The following is a 17,722-nucleotide window of genomic DNA, read 5'->3' as shown; positions in this document are numbered from 1 at the left end:
ATTATTTCATTCATTGTATTCAGTATTATTACATGTCACTTTTCATATTTATATTTTCTTCTGGCTTCTCAAGAAGGAAAAGACAAACCCACTCATTCTATTTTTAGAAAATTAGTAAATATAAAAAATCATTCTCCTGTTTACAAAAGCGAAGTTTTAGGATGATGATATATGTTCTCTATAGTTTTGGAGCAAAACAAATCAGGAAATAGTACTTATTACACAGGAACAGAACGTTTTTATTTTTTGTTACATACATACCTACATATATATATATATATATATATATATATATATATATATATATATATATAGATATATATATAATGAGATGACTTAAGTGGTGGCTGAACAAGTAGCTCTGTGCAGAAGTGTTAATGAACAGTGCAGAGCTCTCAAAAACAATCTTCTGAGAGATTTAGTGTGTGGATGGACAAGGGGTTCCCCCAGGACTTATGTAATACGGTGGTGGGATGAGGGTGTAGAAATTGCGGTTATGGAGAATAGAAGTCTTTTCCTGGAATGGAAAAGGGGTGGTAACAAAGAGGAATACTTGCCTGCCAAGCGTAGAGCCAGGTCCTAAAAAGGTATGCAGGTCCAAATTATGACTCTCACAGATTTTTACTGGATAACCTAAATAACGCTGAAAGTAGAATATGATATTTAGGGTGACAGAGCAGATGAAAACGGAAGACAGGAATATTATAGGTGAGCAGTGTGTGAAGAATGATAAAGGAAATGTAGTGGTGACCGGTCAGGATATTAAAGATGCAGGGAGAAAGCATTATAATCTGTTGCTGAATCGGTAGTCTGACAGGAACAGGAAAGGTTTGGTGTCAGCGGATCCAGTGTTTGGCCGTTGACCTTTGATTGACGCCACTACCGTGAGCAGGGCAATGGGCATAACGCAGTTCTGGAAGGCGGCAGGTGTGTCTAGGTTGACTTCTGAAATGCTGAAGACCTCAGGGGATATAGGAGTAGGGTTAGTTACTGATAAATGCAATTATATGAGTGTGTTGTCCCAGATGACTCGTTGAAGAGTGTGATTGTAAATATATACAAGGGGAAGGGTGATAAATTGAGAAGAGGAAATCATAGACGCATAAAAATTTTGGACCAGATAGTGAAAGGAATAGAGAGAGTTCTGAAAGATATGATTAGAGAAAGCGTGAATACTGATGAGATTCAGTTTGGGTTTATGCCAGATGATGGGACGACTGATGCCATATGCACTGTTCAACAGCTTTAGGAAAAATATTCAGGAAAGAAAAGAGATCTGTACTTTGTTTAATTGGCAAAAGGCCTTTGACAGAGTTCCAAGCGAGGTGGTAAACTGGGCAATGAGAAAGCTTGGAATCGAGGAGTGGCTGGTTAGAGTGGTTATGGCTATGTACGAGTTTATGGGTTCTCGTACCAGGTGAGAGTGAATGAAGATTTGAGTGATGAGTTTTCCGTGAATATTGGTGTGCATCAGGGGTCAGTCGTGAGCCCCTTATTGTTTATCATGGTGCTTGAAGCCCTCTCACGTGACTTCAGAGATGGACTCCCGTGGGAGTTGTGTAGGCCGATGATTTGGTGTTGACTGCTGGGAATGAGAGGAAGTCAGTTAAAAGATTTGGGAAGTGCAGACATGGTATGGGTCACAAGGGCTTGAGATTAAATGCAGATAAAGCAAAAGTGATAATATCCAGGGTTGGTGGCGGTACTGTCAAAGTAGAGGGAGAGTGGCCATGTTTGATTGCCACAACGGCGTGGGAAGTAATTCCATCCTGTGCAGTGTCTGTGATAAGAAAGAGTATCAGTGATGTAGTGATATTAGAGGCAGACTGCGACATAACGTTGATTTCATGTGTGTGGTGTGTCGGGGAGAGCATGTGGAGATTGTCAGGTGTGAAAGGATTTATCTTGCTGATGAGTCTCTGGAGTGTGTGGATTTTTTTTTCTTACTTGGGAGACATATTCTCTGCTGCAGATAGGGCTGGAGCTAGCTTTGTGGCTAGAGTGAGAAGTGTTTGGAAGAAGTTTAGGGAGCTGTTGTCTCTCCTGACGATGAGAGGGCTCTCCCTCTGTGCTAAGGGATTTTTGTATGTGGCATGTGTTAGGAGTGTAACGCTGTATGGTAGTGAGACCAGGGCAGTAAAGGAAGGGTTATTCGTAGGCTTAAACGTACAGAAATGTCAATGATTAGGTGGATATGCAGCGTGTCCTTGAATGCAACGCCTGGAGGGGGTTACGTTTACGATTGATGAGTTGAGAGGAAGGATGAGACTGAAAAGTGTATCGGTGCTGTGATGAAAAGGGGTAGATTGAGATAGTTTGGGCATGTGGAGAGGATGCGGAATTACAATTGCGTGCAGAAAGTGAGATGTGTGAACACTGGAGGTGAGGCCACAAGAGACAGACCGAAAAAGATGTGGGACGAGGTTACAGAGTGCGACCTCAGGGATTAGGAACTGAATATGGAGGCTACCAGAGATAAAGCAGCATGGAGAGCCACCATTAGGCGACTAAGGCTGACGCATGCAAGCTTATTGGAGTCTTTATAAACGCCATGAAACGAAGCACTGGTACAGTATATGTGTGGTAATCATAGGGGGATTTGTTTTCTTAGTGTAATAGGAAAAGTATATGGTAGGATACTTATTGACAGAGTTAGGGAAATAACAGAGGAATTAGTTGGAGAAGAACAGAGAGGTTTTAGGAAGGGAAGAGATTGTGTAGATCAGGTATTCATTCTTAGATCTTTAGTGGAAAAGTTTCTAGAGAAGGGAAAGAAATTGTATGCGGCCTTCATGGATTTGGAGAAAGCATATGACAGGGTGGATACACAAGGATTGTGGGAAGTATTAAGAATATATGGAGTAGATGGGAAGTTGTTGAATGCTGTGAAGAGTATCTATGAGGGTGCTAAGGCTGCAGTGCGTGTGGATAGTGAACTGTGTGAATTTTTCTATTTGAAGGGTTGGGTTGAAGCAGAGATGTGTCATGTCTCCATGGTTGTTCAGTATGTACATGGATGGGGTTATAAAAGAGATACAAGGTAGGGCAGTGGATGTTGGAGTGGCCCCGATGAGAGAGGGCAGTGTTTGGAAACTCCCTTAATGCTGTTTGCAGATGATATTGTGTTGTTAAGTGAAGAAGATGGGGAGCTGCAAGGCTTGGTGGATGAGTTTGGGAGAGTGTGTAACAAACGGAATCCAAAGGTGAATATAGGGAAGAGTAAAGTCATGGTCTTCGAGAGAAGTGAAGTCAGTGAATGTACAGTGAGGTTGGATGATGAGGAAATGGAAAATGTGAGTACGTTTAAGTACTTGGGTACTGTGATGAGTATGGATGGAAGTTTGGAGGGTGAAGTTCTTGAAAGGGTACAGTGAGGAAGAAAGGTTGCTGGTTCCTTGAAAGCAGTGATATGAAACAGGGAAGTGAGCATGGAAGTGAAAAAGTTACTACATGACAGTATTGTGATACCAACTTTAACGTACGGAAGTGAAGCTTGGACGTTGTTGGAGGGACCAAGTCAAGAGTGAGAACTGCGGAAATGAGTTATATGACAGGAGCATGTGGAGTCACATGGAGAGACAGATTGATAAATGAGGATGTGAAGGAGCGTTGTGGTGTGGATGTGGATGTGATATGAAGCATTAGAAGAAGCACACTGGGGTCGTTTGGCCATATGGAGAGAATGGAGAGTGAGAGTCTGACGAGGAGAGTGTATGTGAGTGAGGTGGAGGGGGTGAGGGGGAGGAGGAGACCAAGAATGAGATGGAGGGATGTAGTGGAGAGATATATGAGAGAGGGAGGTGTGAGTTGGGAACAGGGCAGTGGGGTGGTGGGGGACAAGATGACGTGGAGGCGATTTGTTTGTGGCCACCCCGTATGGATTAAGGCATCTGCCAGTAGATAGATAGATTGGTGAATATGAATAGCATAATCGTCATCGCCATTTCTCCCCCAGCCAAGAATGGGATGAGGTGGAATTAAATGGAAAGAAAAACACTAATCAATAATATACCCAGTGAAATGGTTCCCATATTCATTCACTCACCATTCAAGTCACCAGCAACCTAACTCCACCACAGGCATCATCATCTACACATTTTTTACATAGACATGCTGCAGTCCAACAATTATCAAGTTAAAAAGAGGGTACTAAACTCATCCTTGTGCTCCTTCATATGTAATTCATTCAGCTATCCTTGTTCTTCCATTACAAAATCCTGTAAAAAAAAATTTTCAATGCAAGGAAGAAGGAACAAAAGGCCAGAAGCAAGTACGATTGTTCCTTCCAAGAAAAAACAAAAACAAGATAACAGAGAGCCAAATTCAAGAACCGTTCATTTCGAGATGACTGGACACGTTGCTTTTGAAAGACTGGAGGTTATAGGCAGTAGCAGTACGAACTAGAGACAGAGGAAGACAGCTTCAGAGTTGATCTGTTGCATACACGACGGACTGGGAGCAACAGTTAACTACAAAGAAGTCATCCGTTGACCACCATAACCATATAACCAGATAACAGGGTGATGTGAAGCCTACTACGGCGCTGGTTAGCTTGAAAGACGACGCAAATGCAGTGTATAATCATAAGAAAAACTATCGTTAACCCCAATTATGTTTGACGCAAAACGAACGTTAGCTGAGCTATATGGGTGGATCCTTGCTGTTCGTCCCTCCCCTGTCTAGTGTTGCCATATCACAGTTCCATTACAAGAGTTGGAATAATGAGCAAGAATGAGCCATATGGCGGAGAAATAATAGGATGCGTTTGCGTTACCCTGAGTTCCCCGCTAGGGATTGATAATGAAACTCGGCACGTTTATTATTTTCTTACTATTCAGCACTTACTATCTATAGAATACAACAAATAAATTATTTTGAAGTGTATTAAATCTATAGGCATCGACTGTTTTTTTTATCACAGTGTAGCAGGGGTGCACGAGTTCGTTTGTTTGCTTTAGATGAGTGGTTAAATGCTTCAGATGGATGCTTCAGTTAGTGGCATCCATGCGTCGACGTCTAGAGGCTGTTGTGGAAGCAGGGGGTGGATATACAAAATATTAAAGCAATGAGACTGAACACGTATTATTATTTTCCTTCTTCTCAACATTTATTATATGTAGAAAGCAATACATATCATTATTATATTGAAATTTACTAACTTGGCTTGTATCGGCTGAATGACTATCATACGTCTGGCATGGGTGCACATACTCATTGCCCGTCTGCATGTGTGTTGCCGACTCTACACGATTCTGTTATATTGTTTTTTTAATGAATTCGGTGCCGGATAATAAAACGTATTGTCTCTATGCACAGAGGCCAAACGATCTAATTAGCTTTTTTTACCTCTAGCACGAATTCTAATATCTGTGTCTCACATAACCGACATTGACGGGTTTCCAGTACACTTTCCTGTCCCATCCTTCCACAATACTTCGTCGTTGTGTCATAGTGCATAGCTCTGAAGGGTAACGATGGTTTTTCTTATGACTGTACATGCGGGAACACTGTTCTTCGCACCTCGCTGTGGGGAGGCACTGTCTTCCACAGGGGGGACTTCAGTTCATTGCACAGGACGGCCCTTCAAGGGCAGTTGATTGCTTGCAGTTGGTAGATCTGCTTAGGCAAACAGACCCGGGTTACAAAAACAACCATAACATCAGTGGTGGATATCACCACAATAGGAACAGTGATGTGTGACTGCTGGGCCTTGAGGAATGGACAATGTCACAACCAGTACCAATAATTAATCACAATAAATAAACAGAACTTTCCCTACAAGCCAGATATCCTCGCACCACAATAACATTGGTGGTGGGGTTCATCACAGCAGGTACTATACATTGCCTTAGGTGGGGTGCAGTGCCATAGGGAATGGACAATGTTCCATTCCCTATGGCACTGCACCCCACCTAAGCCCAGATTCAGTTAATTTACAAAAATATGCATATACAAAAGAAAAAAAATATTAGGTCTCTCTTCCTCTCTGGTCTTACGAAGAAAATATGTACTGTACAGTATTAGGTTTTCTTCTCCGAGACAAAAAATAATAATAATAATAAGGGGGGGGGGTAGGCATTGAGTTTCTTCGTTCTTCCCTGGCCCTACCTCATCCCATTCTTGGCTGGAAAAAATAAGCTGAGATGATGATGATAATGATGATTCATAACCTGGAAGCAAGACATCTGCCTACCACAATGGAACATAAGCAGCCTTAGGGAAAGAACTACTGAGCCTGTGCGAAGAGTCATAATTAAATTACTACACACACTGCAAGCTGGACATCCTGCCACCACAATATCATTAGCAGCGAGATTCATTGCAATAAGTACACTGCCTTAGAAAATTAACTGTCATGCCTATAGCCAGAATCTGACTAAACATAATACTACTACAAATAATGGTAATAATTCACTCAAACCTCGCTAAACGATCTCCCATTATGCAACTGTTTGCTTATAAAATCTCAACATTTTAGTACCATTTTCTGTACACTGTGCAATTACCAATTTTGCGTACATGATCATTACAATCCCTACATTTGATATTTGATCAATTGTTATTCTGTTGGTGTTCCAAGAATGTAACTCAACTGTATAGCACAGTTGGAGTGTAATACAAATAAGCTAACCGTACCCTGCCAGCCAGACATCCTGCCACCACAATAGCATCAGCAATGGGGGTTGGCCATAACGGATAACGGGCTGTCTAATGGCTGGTGTGTGGTGATAATGATGGTTCCCCCATGGGCTGTACAGTACCACTGTCGCAAACCCTATTGGTATACCTTGTGGTGGTGATGCAGTGACCGGCACCTGCTGGTAGGCTGAACGAGGCCCCGCTGAAAAAAAAAAAAATCTGGTTAATGATCATCATCTAGTAGTCCTTTGGTTGTAACATAAGGTCAGTGTTGGTGGCTGCAAACCCATGTTCATCTGAATGTGTACCTGGTAGACTGCAGACCAAAATGAACTTTAAAGTCCACCACCCCTCTTTCAGAGGACAGAGATGGGAATGAAGTATATTTGTGTAACCGGGCTGTTCCTCCAAATGTCATGGCGACATCGCTTGGTTTCCCTTTCCAGCATCATCAAGAGATTCATCATTATCATCATCCAGACTTCCTTTCCCAACCCTAGTTGGGGTGAGGTAGGGTTCAGAGAGCCAAAGAAAAACTTGACAGAATGAGATACTAACCAAAATTTACCCACCTGATAAGTCAAAGTACATTCCACATATAGCTCCACATTTACCCATCGGCCAGAGTCAGTCTGACGACTGTCACTCATTAGCAGTGCAAATCCGTCTTTACATCTACATTCGTATCTGATCTTATACATTTCACACCCATGCATACCTAGCACTCTTAAAAACATTCACCAAACCCTTTGACTCTCCTTACTCACGCCTTTCAGTTTCATATTCCACGCGGCCATACGAACCTTCCCATTTAGCTGGGGCTCTTGGGAGTAATGGGACACTACGAGGTTCTCTGTATTTTCTTTTCGTTGTTTAAAAAGTGATTCCAAACATCTGTGGAAATTGGGGACACTACCCCTACCAGACAACTCCAGGTTTGAATTCAGAGTTCTCCATCTCCTAGGTGGAAAACCAACCAAGACTAACGAGCTCCAGCTACCCTGCTAGATAGCCGCCGGCTTGGAAGTTCGTCAGCCCTTTGACAGATTTTATTTTGTCCTGTTGATTGTTGATCCAATCTCCTCATTGGGCAAAACCAGTGGGGTTGCCAGTTTAGCTAATGTCGGTCCAACCGTGACACAAGTAGTACTGGATTGCAATATAACAGCAGCAGATCAATAGACCTCATCTCATTATTTTTCCTGCCAAAAGAAAACCCTCTAAGTCCTAACTAGACAACAGATATGCCTTTTAAGTACATGGCGACTCCTTAGAGGTACTGTAGACAAAACACGTTGATGTTTTAGAGGGCTGTAGCAGAGAGTGATCAGGACAGTACTCACTAGGAGAATGGAAATGCAGGTGGTAGGGAGAGTTGGAGTTCCTGTTTCACTACCCATCAGGTTATCCTGATCATCCCCCTTTGCTAACCCTTTCACTGACACTAACACGGAGAGTAAGCCAGCAAACTCTTCCAAACACTTTTCCCTAACTATCTCGTCCACTACTCTACGTGTGCTTTACGTACCCCACAACGTACATACATACAAGGGTTAGCATCAGCAAGGGCATACGGCCAGAAAACTTTGCCCCCCTTACCTTGTGGGGAACCAAAGGGGAAGCATGGCGCGAGCTATGCCAGCACACTTTAGGGACGAGGATGGAACTGGGCTCGAATTTGTGCCAGAGGGTACAGAGTATTGAGGTTCCCAGACTTTCGCTTCTGCCCAATAGAGAGAGACCCGAACCTGGGAGTAGTGCTCCAGGAGGTTGCCCTAGCAGTGGGTGTAATGGTGGGGAGGTTACAGTGCCAAGGAGGGCTTGGTGGATGTCCCTGTGGATGTCCTGGCACGGTGCCCCGAGGCCACTGCTACAGCCACTGGACATGGTTGGTGGGGTATGGTTCATAAGCCCGATTCTTTGGACTTGGGACAGCAAGTGGGTGGGGCCTGTGGTCCATCTCCTTTTTTAGTTGTCAGACGCATGGCAAAATGATGTAAATAGTAATAATAGCAAGTTTGTGAAAATCATTTCACCCAAGGGGTTCAGAGTGCCAAAATGGGATGAGGGTACTTGACTTTTCTTAACTAAAATGAAATCATATGAAATAGCTGGAAGGAAATAGGAAATATGCGACCATAAAAAGCTGAACAAAAGGTTTGTAAAAAAAATCCGTAGTAATAACTGCCTTAATATTGCAGTGATTAATAATGCATAAGTCTGCAGCGAGTACTAAGATCCAGATTTAGAAATATCCTGGTGATACTGAATTCCTATTGTGAATATGTTTCAGAAAGAATGCTTGAAGGCCAAAGAGCTGCTGTCGGGGGAAAAGAGTATCGAAAGGTCATCGTGGATTTGAAGTATAGATATGATACGAAAGATCTTCACTGCATTGACGTATTATTCATTTCAACCAGATTTCTACCACACACGTCTGGACAACTTTGAAAGAGTTTTCACATTCATTTCTGCTTTCGGGTATTCTAATCATTCTAATCATTCTCTTCCATTTCCCTCAGTTAATATTTACCTGAAGCAACGTGTGTGTGTGTGTGTGTGTGTGTGTGTGTGTGTGTGTGTGTATACCTCAGTAATTTTTTTTACAGGAACGTGTCACACTCGTATTGTGTGTGTTTTGTTGTTTTCATACCATACTTAAAAAATGCAAATGATGTTGACGTACAACTTGAACTGATTATTAGTTGCATTATTCTTTCAACAAAAAACTGTTCTTGCTTACATCTTTGTCAGTTACTATAAGCGCTTGCAGCGGTGCCCCGTTCACCTTCAGTTGCCTAATAGGATGTCATCTCTCTTGTTTTGTGTTCTGCCATTCTGTCACACATATCTGTATTATCAAATATCCTCCTTTTCATCGTTATTCTAATATTGGAAAATTTCAGTCTTTTCATCCGTTAAATAAATCCCTCCAGTCAAGCATCTATATTCTCGCTATTCTTCACAATTATATTTATTTTGATTGTTTGTTATTAGTATTGTTTAACATTAGGGTTCCATACTGCTATAATAATCAGTTGTTACCTGCGTAAATGCTTTAATTTATTTTCCAGACAAGCTCCTCCCCTTCATACATTTTTTTTTTTTTTACTGTTCAGTCAAATGTACAAACAAATCCAAAGTAAAATTTTGAACTATGGGTTATTCAAAAATAATTTTCTTGTACCAAACTTTGTAGACTTTTCTCACATTCTGAAATGCTTTTTCAATATTGTTTTTTTGCCAAATTTATTCTAAGAGATATATATATATATATATATATATATATATATATATATATATATATATATATATATATATATATATTTGACACTACGTTCTGTCTTCCATTTCTTACTTCTCTCCCAGTGGTTTTATCATACACTGTTTCTCTGTACGATGTATAACTTTCAATGGATCAAAATATTTTTGCATGATTTACAAACACAACGAAATAAGTTTTTATTCCCAGCCATTATAGAATCATAGTGTATTTAACCATGACTGGAGCTTATCCTGCTCCCTCTGGAATTCCTCAGCACCACCATTCATTATCTGGAGTAATTTCCTCCTCAGTAATTTTTACTACCGTATGACGCAGTTACTGTGTAATACGATAATTCAGTCAGAAATTCATTTTAGTTTCCCTTTCATCTACGAGTATTCACCAAGTGTGTGTGTGTTGGGATGGGGGGATGCGTGTGTAATGCTTACACATCACACTTCCTATTCAACAGTTCATCAACCTACTCCCCTTTTCACTGGTCTGTCCCCTCTATGGCGTTCACCTTTTCACCTAATCCGGCAAGTGATGTATACGGCCGCACCGGGCCACATAGGAAGCGAGTCTGGGTTTTGTGTAGCCTCTGGCACAACCAGGGTTCTGTGTTTACAATACTACGGCTCCCCTGGTTCCCTTCACCACCATGTTGATGAATCTACCTTGGTATACACACACACACACACACACACACACACACGGGTATATGGTATATGTATATACAATATATGTTTATATGTATGTGCTTATATTTATGTTTATATATGTGTTTATATTTAAATATATCTATCTCTCTATATTTATCTAATCATATATATATTGTTACGGAACAGAGAAAGATAATGTACACTTTAAGTGAGAATACTAAAAATCACTACTGTCCCGTAAAGTTCCAGGTTCAAAACAAAAGAGTTAGGTAAAATTACAAGTTAAAGTTTAATGCTTAAACTAACAACAAAACATTCAGGACTCATAAAGATAATGTAATGGCAAAAAACAGATTAAATATATGGTTAACTGCAATAGCCTCTATTAACACGAAATTAGCATGAGTGAATTTATCTAAGTCAGCCCTGTTAAAATGAGATACCAGATAATACTCAGTGAAGGCCAGATATATTATTACAGATACAAAATATTATTAATGATGGCTGACAATAAGAACCTTTATATAAATTACAAAAACCTTACTAGGCCTAAGAATTAACCTTATGCTACACAGTACAAGAAAAAATGCAACAACAGTTATACTCAAATTACACACAGCTGCTAGATGGCTGGAGACTTCCTGAGCACTCACAATAATAATAACTGCACAGGGGAGGACAGAGATGTGAACAAAATGAGGAGCAGATCTAAGTGGCAATGATGCAGAGACTGAGCTCATTATATAGGGTCCGGCAGAGCTTGATACAACTTGTAAGAAGGACGCGCAAATGAAGCCATGGGGACAAAGAGTTGACAATCCTGCTCTGAACAACAGAAAGAACGACTTACTCTACTATAACCGTAGAAGGGGGGACTGAGGCAGAACACGCTCGTGATCAAACATGCAGTATACTGTGCGTTAAAATTACACAAAGGATGATGAAATCATAGGCTATGTAACACCTCCCCACAAAGAAAAAGAAATTTACAAAGGAAATTTCTTATTACTCTAAAACAATCTGTCTAAAGTCTAGATAAGCAATCTGCAATAACATTTTCTTTCCCCTTGACATGTTGTATGTCTAATGAATACTCCTGAAGAAGTAGACTCCATCTTGTCAATCTCTGATTTTTATCTTTAAACTTACTAAGGAATTTCAGTGGGTTATGATCGGTATAAATGACTATGGGGTCAAAACCAGAACACAAATAAAATGAAAAATGCTGTAAACCCAAAATCAAGGCCAAAAGCTCTTTCTCAATAGTTGAGTAGTTCTTTTGAGGTGGAGTGAACTTCTTACTGTAATAAGATACAAGGTGTTCAATACCCTGATCATCCTCTTGCAGCAAAACAGCCCCAGCTCCTGTATCACTTGCATCAACAGCCATCTTAAAAGGCTTAGCAAAATTTGGAGTAGCGAGCACTGGCTGACTTAATAGGACAGCTTTAAGTTTGTTGAAAGAGGATTCACGTTATCGGTCCAGACAAATTTAACTCCCTTTTTCAGTAGGTCTGTAAGTGGTGATACAAGAATAGAAAAGTTAAGAACAAATCTCCTGTAATAACCTACCATTCCCAAAAATCTTTGTATCTCTTTCCTACTTTTAGGTCTGGGAAGATCACTTATAACCTGAACCTTAGCTCCTGGTGGTGCAACATGTCCATCACCAATTACATACCCAAGGTACTGAACTTTAGCTTGACCAAACTCACACTTTGATAAATTAGCTACAAGATTAGCCTGAACCAAACGCTCAAGAAATTTACTAACATGGCATAGGTGATCTTTCCAGTTGTCACTGAAGATTAATACATCATCAATATAAACAACACACCCTGCCAAACCCTCTGTTACAACATTCATCAGCTTCTGAAATGTGGCTGGTGCATTCTTCATACCATATTGCATTACAGAACATGCAAAAGTCTTTCCTAGTGTTACAAAACATGAGATCTCCCTAGCACGTTCAGTCATAGGTACTGGCCAGTATCCCTTTAACAAATCAAACTTACTTATGTACCTAGCCTTTCCGATCTTGTCTATGCAATCTTCCACGCGAGGGAGAGGGTAAGTGTCTGTTTTGGTTATCTGATTAACACGTCTGTAGTCGATGCAAAGCCGCTGTGACCCACCCGGCTTAGGGACCAGAGTGACAGGAGAACTCCATTCGCTCTGACAGGGCTCAATCATCTTGTGGTCCAACAGGTAGCCAAGCTCCTTCTGGATGAGAGGAACTTTCACTGGGTTCACACGGTAAGGAGGCAATTTAATTGGCTTTGCGTCTCCAACATCGACATCATGCATCAACACAGTGGTTCTTCCTGGAGTGGCACGGAACACTTGCGGGTACTCCTGCAGTAATGCCGAAAACTCCTGCCTTTCCTCGGGAGGTAGATGAGAAAGCTTAGTCTGGAGATCATTCATGATATCAGGATTCTTCCCCAAACTATCACTCAGGCTCATACTGCATGGGAGAGCTTCACTTGCAGACTCGGGTGGAACAGCTACAGTGCAGACTGGATTATTTTCGTCCCGCCTGTGATATAACTTTAGCATGTTGATGTGACAAAGTTGCTTGTTCTTTCTACGATCTGGTTTGGCGATGACATAGTTGACATCACTGAGTTTCTTCTCCACGAAATAAGGACCACTAAACTTGGCTTGAAGAGGTTGCCCATGCACTGGTAGCAGAATTAAAGACCTGATCTCCTGGCCGAAAGTGGCGTAACCTGGACTTCTTATCATACCAAGTCTTCATCTTCTCCTGAGCAGCTCCTAAATTCTCTCTCGCCAGCTGTAAAGCAGTGGACAGCCGTTCTTTGAACTTCATCACATACTCCAGCAGGTTGACGTCATCTTCCTCCGACAGCCAGCATTCCTTGAGTAGCTTAAGGGGTCCTCTTACTTCATGGCCAAACAGTAGTTCAAAGGGTGAGAAGCCCAGTGATTCATTTGGAGATTCTCTTGCGGCAAATACAACGAATGGAAGACCTTTATCCCAGTCTTTCTGATGTTCCAAACAGTATTTCTTGAGCATCGATTTCAGTGTTTGATGATATCTCTCCAACGCTCCTTGGGTCTGGGGATGGTAAGCTGAAGACGTGATCTGGGTGATGCCCAACTCTTTCAGAGACTGCTTGAAAACATTTGACATGAAATTACTTTCCCGGTCTGACTGTACCTCCTTGGGCAGACCAAACTTTCTGAAGAACCCTAGCATTTCCTTAACCACGTTCTTTGCTGAGATACTTATAAGTGGAATGGCTTCAGGATAACGAGTAGCCATATCAATCAGGGTCAACGCATAAGAAAATCCTGAAGAAGTCTTAGGAAGAGGGCCCACAATATCCACCAACACACGGGTGAAAGGCGCCTCAAAAGGAGGAATGGGAACTAGAGGTGCAACCTTTTCGGTCTGATTACACTTCCCCACAACTTGACAGGTGTGACAAGACTTACAATACCAGGAAACATCCCTGAAGATACCTGGCCAGTAGAAGTGTTTCAAAATGCGTGCCACAGTCTTCCTCACTCCAAGGTGTCCTGCCAAACTGGAATCATGAGCCACTCTAATGATATCCTGCCTACAAACACGAGGAATGACAACTTGATGTACAACCTCCCATTCACAGTCGCCTGATGCTGTTGGGGGTCTCCACCTCCTCATAAGTACTCCTGACTTTATATAATAACAAGTAGAAGCACCAGCTGACTCTTCCTCACTGCAAGCAGAGTTAGCAAGACCTTTCAACTCAGGGTCAGCAACCTGCAACTCAACCAACTCTTGACGAGACAGATTATCAACACTACGCGGTACTGCCTCATCTGGTGAGTGGTCCAAATTAGCAAGAAAAGTGTCAGCTAGGATAACATCATCATCATCATTATCCTCTAAATCACCAGTAACTTTAGACTTAGCCCTAGTGACAGCACATGCAGGGAACACATCAGGGACATCACAATCCTGGGGTCGCAGCCACTGGCTCACCAGACAACTGAGGAGCTGGACACACTTGACTTCCACCAATATCATTTCCAAGTAAGAAAGTTACACCTGACATTGGGAGTGTCTCAACCAATCCAACCATAACGGAACCATAAACAAAACCAGACTCTAAATTCACTCTGCACAGGGGGACAGAGAAGTAATTATTCACTACACCTTGTAAGATTACAGTTTCATCAGAGGAATTAACATTAGAGCCTAGAACACTGGTCAGCATAAGGGATTGGCAAGCACCTGTATCACGATATATTTTAACTGATTTCCTGTTATTACTGTCCAGAGGACTGACAAAACCATCAGACAGGAAATTAGCACATGAACTCTTGAGAGTGTCACCCACGTTACTGCTCAAAAGAGGAGCTCCATCATGAGAATTTAAGTTACCCCTCAAAGCAGGTTCAGTTAACTCAGTTAAAGAATTCTGGAAACTCTCAAGAGTGGACACTAGACCAATTGACTGAATATTTAAAGACTCCTTTTTGTTCACATCACGCTGTCTCCTGAAACATTTCTCCGTAGTATGACCAAGCTTACTACAATAAGTACATTTACTTTTCTGAAATCTAGAGGTGAAGCTGGTATTTACTTCCTGAGAAACATCATCTTTATTCTCTTTCCTGTTACCTGTACTCTGAGTAGAGGCAACGTACTTACTCTCAGCTTTCCCTTTTTCTTTAGAATATCTCTTGTGAGTGAGAACATATTCATCAGCTAAAACTGCAGCATCAGACAAATTATCTATTCTTTTCTCATCAAGATATAGGCTTACATCATTATAAATACACCTTTTGAAGTCCTCCAGCAAAATCATCTGCGTAAATTTGTCAAAATCAGAATCCACATTCTTAGAGTTTAACCACTGCTCTAACAGATCTTCTTTGATTTTTGCATACTCAACATGGGATTGCTTATCTTGCTTGTAAGTTGTCCTAAATTTTACTCTATAGGCTTCAGGAACAAGCTCATAGGCCTTAAGAATCAAGCTCTTAACTACATCATAATTATCACACTGATCCTGAGGCATAGATGCATAAGTTACTTGAGCTTTACCGGTGAGAACAGTTTGAAGTAGTACTGGCCAATACTTTTTTGGCCAATTAAAACCTGTAGCTACCCTCTCAAACAACTGAAAATACTTTGTTAAATCAGATTCATTAAAAGGAGGGACAAGTTTAACATTTTTAGCCACATCAAAATCATCAGAGCTAGATGATCCAGTTCCACCTTGTTTCATGCGATACTCATGGTCTGCCTGAATCCTAGCAAGTTCAATTTGTGCCTGAGCCTGTATCTGTGCCTCTTGAATACGAGCATTTGCCTGAAATTCAGCCTCCTGAATACGAGCCTGAGACTCCTCCTCCTTAGCCTGAGACTCTGCCTCCTTAGCCTGAGACTCAGCCTCCTTAGCACGTGCTTGAAATTCAGCCTCCTTAACATGAGCCTCCTGCAGGGCTACCTGTAACTTAGCTAATTCAATCTGCGTTTGCTCATTTGGAGGAGTTACATTAAACAAGCTTTTATTAATCATGCCAACAATTTGATCTTGACAATGATGAGAGTGAACTGCAATTCCCAATTGTTGAGCAACAAGCTTAAGTTCATTCTTTGTTCTGTTTTCTACATCACACACTGTTTGCACATTTGACAAAAAATCTTTGGCTTCATCAAGTGTATTAATAGTAGACATCATGAATAAATCACAGTCACAAAATATCAAGCAATATCCTTATGATAATATCCTGAATATCCTGATAAGAGGTCGCCAAATTTATGTTACGGAACAGAGAAAGAAATGTACACTTTAAGTGAGAATACTAAAAATCACTACTGTCCCGTAAAGTTCCAGGTTCAAAACAAAAGAGTTAGGTAAAATTACAAGTTAAAGTTTAATGCTTAAACTAAGAACAAAACATTCAGGACTTATAAGGATAATGTAATGGCAAAAAACAGGTTAAATATATGGTTAACTGCAATAGCCTCTATTAACACGAAATTAGCATGAGTGAATTTATCTAAGTCAGCCCTGTTAAAATGAGATACCAGATAATACTCAGTGAATGCCAGATATATTATTACAGATACAAAATATTATAAATGATGGCTGACAATAAGAACCTTTATATATATTACAAAAACCTTACTAGGCCTAAGAATTAACCTTATGCTACACAGTACAAGAAAAAATGCAACAACAGTTATACTCAAATTACACACAGCTGCTAGATGGTTGGAGACTTCCTGAGCACTCACAATAATAATAACTGTACAGGGGAGGACAGAGATGTGAACTAAATGAGGAGCAGATCTAAGTGGCAATGATGCAGAGACTGAGCTCATTATATAGGGGCCGGCAGAGCTTGATACAACTTGTAAGAAGGACGCGCAAATGAAGCCATGGGGACAAAGAGTTGACAATCCTGCTCTGAACAACAGAAAGAACGACTTACTCTACTATAACGGTAGAAGGGGGGACTGAGGCAGAACACGCTCGTGATCAAACATGCAGCATACTGTGCGTTAAAATTACACAAAGGATGATGAAATCATAGGCTATGTAACAATATATATATATATATACATATATATGTACCGTATGTGTCTATAAATTATATACGTATATAGAGTATGTATATCTACATCTATATCTATCTATCCATCTCTCTCTCTCTCTCTCTCTCTCTCTCTCTACCGTATTTATCTGTCTATCTCTCTATCTGTCTATCCATATATCTATATATATATATATATATATATATATATATATATATATATATATGTATATATATATATATATATATATATATATATATATATATATATATATATATATATATATATATATATATATGAAACCGGTAAGGGTACCCAGCGTTCCCCGGGCCAAGAAGGTGAAAACTCTAATCCTATTTATTCTTGTTACAATCTTTCTACACCAGAAAGACCATGTACTTCCTGTGCTTTTGAAGAGTGATTTTAAGAGGTCCAGGACATTCCGATTTCAGCTTTCACAGACTAGTGCACAATATTTGTGCGCACTTGTTTACTGGTATTGGTGACCTCAAATGACCTCCGACTGGTGACCTCAAGTGACCTTGGAGGTAAAACTTAAATAATGTATGTCCGAACTGGAGGTCATGTGAGTCTCCA

General features: G+C 40.7%; 1 protein-coding gene across 1 annotated transcript in view; it reads right to left on the bottom strand.

Moving 5' to 3' along the window:
• Positions 1–784: 784 nt before the first annotated feature.
• Positions 785–17,722, bottom strand: part of LOC145401044 (uncharacterized) — a 55,033-nt gene continuing 38,095 nt past the window's right edge. Inside the window, exons 2-3 of the mRNA XM_080273421.1 lie at positions 7,407–7,533; positions 785–961 (exon numbers count right to left, since the gene is read on the bottom strand). Of these exons, the coding sequence (XP_080129547.1) occupies positions 785–961; positions 7,407–7,533 (304 nt within the window). The remainder of the gene's footprint in view (positions 962–7,406; positions 7,534–17,722) is intronic.

The sequence above is a fragment of the Coenobita brevimanus genome, chromosome 54 (assembly GCF_032717465.1).
Source record: "Coenobita brevimanus isolate Jiangsu-jjx chromosome 54, ASM3271746v2, whole genome shotgun sequence".
In the NCBI taxonomy this organism is placed as follows: Eukaryota; Metazoa; Arthropoda; class Malacostraca; order Decapoda; family Coenobitidae; genus Coenobita; species Coenobita brevimanus.
This window is presented reverse-complemented; position numbering and strand designations above follow the sequence as displayed.